The sequence below is a fragment of the Salvelinus fontinalis genome, chromosome 10 (assembly GCF_029448725.1).
Source record: "Salvelinus fontinalis isolate EN_2023a chromosome 10, ASM2944872v1, whole genome shotgun sequence".
In the NCBI taxonomy this organism is placed as follows: domain Eukaryota; kingdom Metazoa; phylum Chordata; class Actinopteri; order Salmoniformes; family Salmonidae; genus Salvelinus; species Salvelinus fontinalis.
This window is the reverse complement of record NC_074674.1, coordinates 14,543,487-14,554,629: the sequence shown is the minus strand read 5'-3', so window position 1 is coordinate 14,554,629 and position 11,143 is coordinate 14,543,487. Positions and strand designations below refer to the sequence as shown.

At 43.3% G+C, this 11,143-nt stretch overlaps 1 protein-coding gene across 1 annotated transcript; it reads left to right on the top strand.

Moving 5' to 3' along the window:
- The first annotated feature begins 247 nt into the window (after positions 1-247).
- LOC129863665 (uncharacterized) lies at positions 248-3,867 on the top strand. Its single transcript, XM_055935796.1, has 7 exons — positions 248-353; positions 555-673; positions 804-849; positions 982-1,079; positions 1,222-1,706; positions 1,813-2,127; positions 2,262-3,867. The coding sequence occupies exons 2-7, from the start codon at positions 564-566 to the stop codon at positions 2,426-2,428; spliced, it is 1,221 nt and encodes a 406-aa protein (XP_055791771.1). The 5' UTR covers positions 248-353; positions 555-563; the 3' UTR covers positions 2,429-3,867.
- Positions 3,868-11,143: the final 7,276 nt, after the last annotated feature.

The following is an 11,143-nucleotide window of genomic DNA, read 5'->3' as shown; positions in this document are numbered from 1 at the left end:
GCCAAACATCACCTACAACTCAATTCTAAGTGCAGCATATTGGACGACTCCACAGTCATTGATCATTCGCGACTCTAAGTCATTCCTGTTATCTCTAGAGCATCCCGTATATCTATAGCTCTGCATTTCTTCCCCATCTTACCATGGATAGGGTTTGGTGCATTCCAGAGTTCACTTATGGTTCCACAAAGGTAATCTTAGGAGAAATTCATTTTAGCATACTGTAAATGCCTGTGCATGATGTGCATAACAAAGCATCATTATTTTCATTATCTTCAAAGGAATTCTGTAGAAGCAGCCTTTATTTTCAGACTCTGCAGGCCTGCTGGGAGGAAACATATTACAATAAACAGGTAAGATTCATCCCACAACAACATAAACAACAGAAAGAGAGTTGTATTTCAAGACAGTTTAGAGAAGTTGGTCATAAGAGTTCTTAATATCACTTGCAAATTGTCAGGCATGAGCAGTTGTGAAATGTTGCGAGAGGCCCTTCTGAAAGCACATGATATGGTATTTCATGGCACGGTCTCACACCTTACCTCATCTTGCAGAAGAAGCTCATGGTCCACTATCTGCTGCTTCTGAGTCAAGGCCAGGTCCCGCCCCATGTCACCACGGAGCACATGAGCAACTGGCTGGTGTCTCAGGGCAAAAAATCCCTTAGGGAGAGGTGAGTACTACGTCAGCACTCACCTTCACTGCCATTCCCTGCCACCAGCAGCACTTCATGAGGTGTGCGTAAAATAAACAACAGAAAAATCAGAAGCCAGGAAAGTTGAATTGCTCTGTTTTATTTGAAGGGTGTGGAAGGAAACCCTGGAGGAGGGAAACGACCTCGCTCGGCTGGTAAGAGAATGAGAGTTAGAGACATACTACAAGTCAGTGAGCTCTTTACTAGCCTTTCAACAACGAGTTAGCACAGCAGAATAGATCTGTTGTGAAATTACACTAATGGGACTTCCCTGTTTCATACTGCAGGCCTGGGAAGTAAACACTTGCCTAAAAATGATGGACATAGAGCACGAGGCTTTCTGCAAGCTCCGCCGCTCCATGCACTCCACCTCGGCAGCTGACATGTGAGTTCCATGTACTGCCCTGCATATGACTTGATCCATTTATCTACACATCTGGAACTACACAGAAACAGACTAAGACAGTGTTCTCTGTGAGCACATTGCACATCGTTTAGCTTCGTCTTCTCCTTTTTGTTGATTTCAGCGATCCTAAAGTCCACATCATCGTGGAGAGAGCTGTGAGGAGCATTCTGGACGAGCAGTCCAATGAGCCCCGTAGCAACCTGCTCAGCCCATCTCAGGTGGTGGTGGAGGTGGTGCCCAGGCTCCTCCTGGCCCTGTGGCTTCAGCCAGAGGAAGGCCATTCAGAGCACCCAATCCTAATAAGCGGGATGGCCGTGGGCATGGTGGCAGCTGTAGTGGAGAAGCTCTCCTGCATGCTAAAGGACCCTTCCCCTCACATCCCTTTCTCCCGGGCTGCTGCTTTTGACTCTGTGCGGTCGATCCTCGGGAGAATCAGTCAGTCCTTCTCCACGGATGACCTCCAGAGCCCTTTTTATATGAGCTCTGTCTGTGCCTTTGTGGTGGACGAGGTGCAGAGCTGCTTCCAGCCCCCTGCAGCCACCCTACCAGTCCCCCCTGTCCTCGCGGTGGCCGTTTCCACCACACTACCAGCTGACATCCAAGCAGGTGAGTAGCAATGATAGAGAGCACTCTGACAGATGCCTGTTGTGATGACATCTTGGTGCCTTGTAGTAGTAGAGCTCATCAGGATTGTTGTTGTCACATAACACAGACCAGGCTTCTTCCCACCTGGAGGTTGTGAACATCACCCCAAACACAGAGGCAGACCCAGCTTCTTTCCACCTGAATGTTGTGGAAATCACCCCTAATACAGTGGCAGATCCGGCTTCTTCCCACCTGAATGTGGTGGACATCACCACTAACAAAGAGGCAGATCCGGCATCTTCCCACCTGAATGTGGTGGACATCACCACTAATACAGAGCTTGAGCCCATCTCTTCCCACTTGGAGGTTGTGGACGTCACACCTGAAGAAAGGAATCTCACGATGGCCGTCTTCGCCACTCTGCCAGCTGACATCCAAGCAGGTGAGTAACACTTAGAGAGCACTCTGACAGGTGCCGTTTGTCATGACATCTTAGTAGAACCTTTCAACTGGCCAGTGTTTAGAACCTACGGTTTGCATTTGTTTACATTCTGTTCCTCTTTTTTCCCTTTCCAGAGGATGTTGCTGTGGTCATCCTGGATGTCACCCCACATGTCACCAAGGACGTGACACTGGATGTTCCATGCAGAGCTAGGAAAGGGGCAGTCCGGCGATTATTTTGCAGGCTTTGGAGGGCAGTATGCTGCTGCGCCTGCCACAAGGAAGAGGAGGAACAATATTAATTATTCATCAGACGTTCAGAAATGGGATTGAACCATAGACCATTAAATTATTCGCTTTATAACTGGATTCAATTCTGCTTTTATTCTGTTAACTACTTGATTTCAGAACTTCTATAAACTTTCTATAAACTTTCACTTTGCAATTGTGGAGTATGTTGTGTAAATCAGTGGGAAACATCCCAATTTTAATGCTTTTAATTATTTACTTTGTACATTTAAAAAATATATATATATTTGACAACAAAAAATCAGGGGGCGCTCAACCAACGTTGAGTTGAGGTGCAAACAAAAATTTGAATCATCATAGAAAAGGAAAAAGCGCAACTCTTGCTCACTATAAAAAAATGCATTGTTTTATTAAGGCAAGGTTAAAAGATGAACGTTTCGGCCTAGTCTATGACGATATGCAAGTTGTGTTTGCCCAGTAAAAGGGTGACCCAGACTCACCCTGGTTCTTGAGGGTTGAAGACTGTGAAAAATGATCATTAAGTAAATGGGACTTTTCAATTCTTAAATAAAAATCTTTAATGAACATGAATTTAAATACAATTGCCTTGAGGATCAGAGCAGGCAGGCTGACTGGCTAGCCCTGAAGGCCCTCTGCCTCTACCTCTGTGTGGTTCATCTCAACCAAGAGGTTGTGTGGGTTGTCTTTCTCTCTGTGGGTGTGAATCACTATGACCTCGAGCCCTCTGCCTGCCATTTGGCTGATCAGAAGCCTTCTGCTCTTTCTTGCTCACATGAACCGGAGGAATTGCCTCTGGGGTAACCTCCTCCTCTTTCTAACGCCTCTTCCACCTCCTCTTTCTGACTGTGTTTGACTGAGGTCACTCGTTCTCTCTCCCTGGGTGTTGGATAGTTCCTCCTCCTCTGTGTCTTTGTGAGTTTGGAGGGAGTTATCCTGTTCCGGCTCCCTCTAAGGGTGTGCACCGTAATCTCTTTCGGTGTGTTGAGGGGTTCAGTGGTTTTGGAGGGAGTCTGAAGTTCGATCTCTAGCGATGAGTGTGGAGTCTGTCCCGTGGTGGTGTCCCCCTCCCTCCTAAGGAGGAGCCACTGAGACATGTGATGAGGCCAAGGAAGATCACTCTGCAAGGACGGGATAGGACACATCACAACACTGCTGCTCATTTATATTCAAACACACCTCAGAGTACGGACACAAACATGGACGCCAACCGCCACATACACACAATGAACTTACCTGTACATATCAGAATCATACATTCGACAGCCACCTCTTCCCCCACATGTATTGATCCCCCACCTCAAACATGTTGAGTAAATTCCAGAGGCTGGAATGGTGCTGGAATGCAGGTGCAGTAGGGCCTAGTATGTAATGATGTGATACCATGTGTACCCCATATCCTGTGTTTGTGTATGTTTTTTAAATGTTATTTAAACAAGGAGTCACATTGACATTAAACATCTATTTTACAAGAGTGCCCTGTAAAAGTTGAAGTCATATTGAACAACTACCAGAGAGAACCTTCTCTACATAGGAATTGCATACCATATCTTTTCCATACATCAAAATAATACTTTATTGTCAATCAGCAATTACTTACTTAGATAAGGCCTCAGTTAATGGTTGAAAATAACTTATTTCTGTGCCAATGAGTTACACTGCGTGTATAAAATATTAAGAACACCTGCTATTTCCATGACATATGCTGACCAGGTGAATCCAGGTTAACACTATAATCCCATATGGATGTCACTAGTTAAATCCACTTAAATCAGTGTAGAAAAAGAGGTGGCAGGTTAAAAAAAATATTGAGACAATTGAGACATGGATTGTGTATGTGTGCCATTCAGAGGGTAAATGGGCAAGACAGAATATTTACGTGCCTTTCAACGGGGCATAGTAGTAGGTGCCAGGGGTACCAGTTTGTGTCAAGAACTGCAACTCTGCTGTTTTTTTTACGCTCAACAGTTTCCCGTATTTATCAAGAATGGTCCACCACTCAAAAGACATACAGCCAACTTGACACAACTGTGGGAAGCATTGGAGTCAACATGGGCCAGAATCCCTGTGAATGTTTTGTACACTTAGTACATTAATAGTATTGGTACCGTGATCTGCTGTAACCTGTAAAGCTGGAGCAGCCTGCGAGGCAGGGGGAGGTGTAGGTGATGCCGTTGTCTGAACACACAGGGTCCCACTCCCCAGCCAAGCAGGAGCAGTCTCTGTTACACTCTGATAACAGGCTGCCATCGTACACCAGGGGACAAGGGGGACAGAGAAAATGGCTGGTAATAATGATGTTTAAATAATTGTTGCTGAACTATCATTGACATAGGCACAGTGTCAGATCTCCCCAAGGAGATGTGGGTGTGGAGTCAGGCGCAGGAGAAACAAGTTCCAAAGAAAAGGGCGTTTTATTCAACTAGCTCAAAACACAACAGGAACACCGGACTACAGCAATAGCCACGAAAACCCCCTTCAGACACAGTCTAGGGAAAAACACCTGTAAAACATGAGCTAATAAAAACGAAACCCAAACTCACTGACAGTTCAAATGAAAACAATCCCGCACAAAATTCCAAAGGAAACGTCGAACTAAACACCCCCCCTAATTAACCAAAATGAAACCAGGTGAAACACAAACAGACATAACTAAAAGAAAAGGAAAAAGGATTGGTGACAGCGAGTAGACCAGCGACGACGACCGCCGAGCACCGCCCGAACAGGGAGAGGAGCCACCTTCGGTGGAAGTCGTGACACACAGTGCCAAAACAGCTAGGAATCCTGGCTCAGTAACAACCATACTATTGAGGGTGAAGGCGCACAGGTAGGGCGGACGTAAAGGTAATGGCAGACTGAACGAAGTTATGTAGAAGCACCTCAAGATAAAACGTAATATTGAATATTGGCAAGTTAGACTAAAATATTAGCACGACATAATCTGGTGGGTGAAAATAGAATATAAGCGAAACGAGTAGCTCTCGTTGTTGATAAACTATATATTGATAACCAGTTGTTCAGAGACACAAAGACTACTCCATGGTTATTTAAAAAATTACAAAGTTCTCATAGATGAGGAAAATAAACACAATTCTAGCCCGGTTATGGATTGTAACAATACAATACAAAATATAGCTTTTCTATATATCTTCACATATAACTAATTGAACACAAGCACTATTTCTACATAGTGAAGATAAAAACTAAGTAAACAGAAGGCACAGTATGTGTGGATGGTGTGGTGTGTGTTTTTTTATTTGTTATGTTTGGGAAAGTTGAATGAGTGAGTAATGAAATGGTTGCATATCCCAGAACCAATGTATTGCTGTGAGCCGGGGTATGAGAGAGCTTTCAATGTTGTTCAGATGATGGATATACTTTTATAATGAATTATACGTCTTATTTATTTATTGTCCTATCATGGTGGAACAGTTTTAAAATAAATGATACATTTGATTTATTATTGTCCTATCATAGGGAACTACATCTAATTATTTATGATCCTATTTTAATGGTATGGTCCATGACCCTATACCCTAGACACCCACCTGAATGACCCAGATACTAAGGGGAAGTCCCTAACTGTTTTATGTGCCTACTGTAAGTGAGTATGCAGCCAAAATGAGGTCAGAGACCAAGAGCAGCACTGCCCCCTCAAGATTCTGAGCCTGCTTGGCAGGGTTGGTCCTGCAAAGCGAAAGCCCCCTAGAGAGCATACTACACAAGGACATTCTCAAAGCTGCTAATGAGAACCTTGACGACCTTGTACCTAGCCGGTGGGGTGCCCCCACCCAGGCAGTGGCAGTGCTGGCAACACTAGCTGCAGTAACCCATGGGGATGTGGTCACATTCGGACACTCAGAGAGGGGGTATTACATTTAAGTCATTTAGCAGACGCTCTTATCCAGAGCGACTTACAAGTTGGTGCATTCACCTTATGATATCCAGTGGAACAACCACTTTACAATAGTGCATCTAAATCTTTTAAGGGGGGGGGGGGGGGTTTAGAAGGATTACTTTATCCTATCCTAGGTATTCCTTAAAGAGGTGGGGTTTCAGGTGTCTCCGGAAGGTGGTGATTGACTCCGCTGACCTGGTGTCGTGAAGGAGTTTGTTCCACCATTGGGGTGCCAGAGCAGCGAACAGTTTTGACTGGGCTGAGCGGGAACTGTACTTCCTCAGAGGTAGGGAGGCGAGCAGGCCAGAGGTGGATGAACGCAGTGCCCTTGTTTGGGTGTAGGGCCTGATCAGAGCCTGAAGGTACGGAGGTGCCGTTCCCCTCACAGCTCCGTAGGCAAGCACCATGGTCTTGAAGCGGATGCGAGCTTCAACTGGAAGCCAGTGGAGAGAGCGTAGGACAGGGGTGACGTATATTATTGTAACCCTGGTGGCACAAAATCAATGTCGGACTGCATGGAGATGCTTGGGAATATGGTCAATACGGGTGACCGTATTGTGGGTGTTTCAGGAAAAAGGTGTACATTTGACCTCCATCATCTAGGATGTGACAATGGTAAATAAAATCTCTACATTTTTGCACGGTCTTGCAGGCCTTCTCATGCAGCTGCAACTGCAAGTGCATTTGTAAATCAAGACCTATCTTGAGTTGGGCTCTGGGATGGTGCAATTGTTGAGAAGGTGAGCTTATGGTTGTGTGGGGTTAAGGGTTGAGTGTGTGTGGGTGTGGGTGTATCCCACAACTGTTGCGAAGGAGTAAAAGATGTTAGGGACAATAGAGGATGATCCACAGCTATATATAATACAAATCGAGGTGAGGGCGATGGAAATGCATTTGGCAGTTGATCTACTTCAACTCGGTAAATGGCACTGTGTGCTCTTTTCAAAGGATGGATCCCAGTCGGTTCAGGGCTATGGGATACAGGGGGTCGAGGGTGGTCTGCCGGGTATTGGGGTGACAACCCAACTCGGGATGAGGAGGGCTTTTAACGGGTGCAATAGTAAGGACCAATTGGAGGTTTACTTAGTAGAAATGCAAATATCATGGTACAGCTATATAGACACTCAATCATCATGTTACTTTTTCAGAAGAAAGAATACAACAAATATTGTGGTTAAATTCAAGTATATTAATTGATTAAAAAAACTGTATTTTTCGAAGACTTTTTTTAAAAAAGGTATAATTTTAGTGAATGATATCAATAGGATTGGTGGAGTTATGTCACACATGCAGCTAACACAGACATATGGAAATGTCTGCTCAACCCAAAATTACAAACAATTAATTGCAGCATTACCACAAAAATGGAAGAGGCAAGTAGAAGGGGAAAAAAGTAAGGAACTTGTATGTCGGCCCTATATTAAAGAACATAAATGGTTAAAGAAAAGTGTGATAAATAAAAACATACCAATTTCATTTAAGGACCAAAAAACTGACAGCTGTGCCATATAAATTGCAAAATAGTTGGGGAGAGATTTTTGATTCCTTCCTTCCATTCCTTGGCAAATGGTTTATGAATTGATACGCAAAACAACGCCGGATTCAAAACTTCAAATGTTTCAATTTAAATTACTATACAAAATTCTTGCAACTAATAGAATGTTATATATATGGGGGATACAATCTTCCCAGCTCTGCAGATTCTGCTGTGAGGAGGCAGAGTCATTAGGTAATTTATTTTGGTACTGTCCATATGTAGCTCGTTTTTGGTCACAGGAATGGCTGAAGAATTGCAACATTTGCCTAGAACTAACGCTACAGATAGCAATACTGGGTGATTTGAAAAGCCATAGTCAATCAATAATGTAATAATTATTTTAGCAATTTTTTTTATTTTTAATGTGTAGAAGCTATGAGAATAGGAAGGTTCAATTATTTTGTGAAGCATCACAGCACAGTTGAAAAATATATGGCAAATAGAAATCCGAAATGGATGATGTTGAGATAGATGGGAGGGGTTGAACGGAGCTGAAGGGTGGGACTAATAACAAGATAAACAATGTAAAGCATACGGGATCTGTAAAATGTATATAGGTTCGGAACTTTTGTGAAATAGCACAATTACAAATAGTAATCAAACTGGATGGACATCAGAAATAGAGGAAGGACTAAGAACACACAAGAGAGAACTATTGTAAAGTAGACTGTGTCTGTAAAATATGTATAAGATGTATAGATTGAAGGTAAAAGCCAAAGTGTTTATTGGTTTACTCCAATTGGGGGATCGGTGGTAGGGTTGCGGGGAATAATAATAAAGGTATATTCTTTAAAAAAGTATGTATGTCTATATAGGTGTGTGTATGCATGCGTGTATGGATATTTTTACCAAAAAATATAGGGGATTGGAAATTATGCAATATTAAGGTGATCCACCCCTTAGAATTTTTTTGGGGGGGAAAAACACACAAAAAAACAACAACCATACTGTATATTCCCACAAGAGGGAGCTCCGGCACAAGCCCACGTGTGTTTTGGTCTAACTCTCCTTCATATTCCCCTGATCAAAACTTTTGTTTTTATCAACCAACCAATCAGATGTCATATTTACTTGTTGTAGGACATGGTCAGACCAGCCACCTGGACGTTGTCACACTTAGTGCCAGACTGCAGAGGGAGGAGGAGCTAGGCCATGAAGGTGACGAAAGACAGCTGGGCTCCAGACACAACGCTAAGCTTATACCTCTTCATCAGTAGACCTCCCAGGAATATCCCCACTGCACCCAGAGGCAGGTTCAACTCACCTGGAAGTTATACTCACACGTCAATAGTGCTACCAGTGTGCTGGAGTTTCATTTCCACTCATGTTCAACAAACCTACAGGGGATGGGAGAGAACAAAAAAATAGTATTTAATGCCATTCAACGTCAATACTGACAGGATGGAACATTTCAGCTGGAGCATGTCCAGGTTTCTATGGCTTTGTTAAGACAGGCAGCCCAATTCAGTATTTTTTTTGAGTAATTTGTATTTTGACCAGATATGCTCTGAAAATATCTAATGTGATTGTTCAAAAGAACTATTAGTGGAAAAAATATCATAATTGGGCTGCCTGTCTAAACGCATCCCTTGATTCTCTGTCTCTGACCCAAACTTCAGTCCTTGCATCGATTATAGAGGGCTGAAAAGGATTACGATCAAGGATCGTTACCCCCCCCTACCCGATGTCCGCCGCCTTGGAGTTGGCCCTAGGAGCCCAATTCTTCACCAAACTGGACCTCCGCAATGCTTAAAATCTGTTGAGAATCATGGAGGGAGATGAGTGGAAAACTGCCTTTAACACCCCTAGTGGTCACTGAGTATTTAGTCATGACCTTCGGAATATCGAACTCACCGGCAGTCTTTCAAGCATTGATCAATGACACTCTTTGGGATATGTTGAACCGGTTCATCTTTGTTTACCTCGACGACATCCTGATCTTCTCCAAAAACCCTTCAGGAACACATACAGCCCTGTCCCACCTCACCCAAGCAGGTTTTTGCAGGAATCCCGAGACTGACAGGGCATTCATAGAGCTCAAGGGACGTTTCACCTCCGGACCCGTCCTCGTTCATCCTGATCCTACTCGTCCCTTTGTGGTAGAGGTGGACGCCTCGGACACCGGAGCTGGGGCGGTACTTTCACAGCGCAACGAGGAGGACAAGAAACTGCATCCATACCCTTTCTCTCCAAGCGGTTCTCGCCAGCGGAAGGCAACTACTATGTAGGCAACCAGGAGCTCTTGGCAGTTAAGTGGGCCCTTGAGGGGTGGAGACACTGGCGGAACCACTGCTTCATCTTCTGGTCTCTTCTCTGCACCTGGGTCCAACCTTACCACGTCAGTTATAGCATCTCTTAATCCCTTCTCTTAACATGTATGGCCCCAAAACATAATCAAGCAGCTGACCAATTATGCAAGACTTTAGTTCCAAATTAACTGAGATTAACCCATTATTTCTATCTCTACTTTGCACATTCTTCCACTGCAAATCTACAATTCCAGTGTTTTACTTGCTATATTGTATTTACTTTGTCACCATGGCTTTTTTTTAACCTTTACCTCCCTTATCTCACCTCATTTGTTCATATTGTATATACTTATTTTTCTACTGTATTATTGACTGCTTGTTTTACTCCATGTGTAACTCTGTGTTGTATGTGTCGAAATGCTTTGCTTTATCTTGGCCAGGTAGCAATTGTAAATGAGAACTTGTTCTCAACTTGCCTACCTGGTTAAATAAAAATCAACAACTGGTTACATTTCTTTATTTCTAAAGTGAAACTATCCCCCGCATTGGAGTATCTCTACAAGTACAAGTTTAACCAGTATTGCATTCGATTTACCGTCCCATGAAGAAGTGTGGCAGGCCTGTAAGGAAGGATCCTACAGCCATGAGGAAACAGCCCATAGCAATTTTTTTATTTTTTATTTAACCAGGAAGGGCTTATTGAGATTTAAAATCTCTTTTTCAAGAGCGTCCTGGCCAAGATAGGCAGCACCAAGTCATTACAAAAATACAACATGAAAAACTACAGAATTCACAAGAGTATAACAAAAATCAAAAACAGCTAAATAAAAACATTGACAGGTCAGGGAATCAGTCTCAAGATCATTCATCAGTGATTTAAAAATACCAATCGCACCATGTTCCTCCAGTTTAAAAGTATTTTGTAAGAAGTTCCAAGACGATGGCGCAGAGTACATAAAAGCCCTTTTACCAAATTCAGTGCGGACATTTGGAAGTTAGCAGGATAAAGTCCAGCGAACAAAGAGAGTACCCATCACATTTCTGAACAATAACAATCCCCAAATAA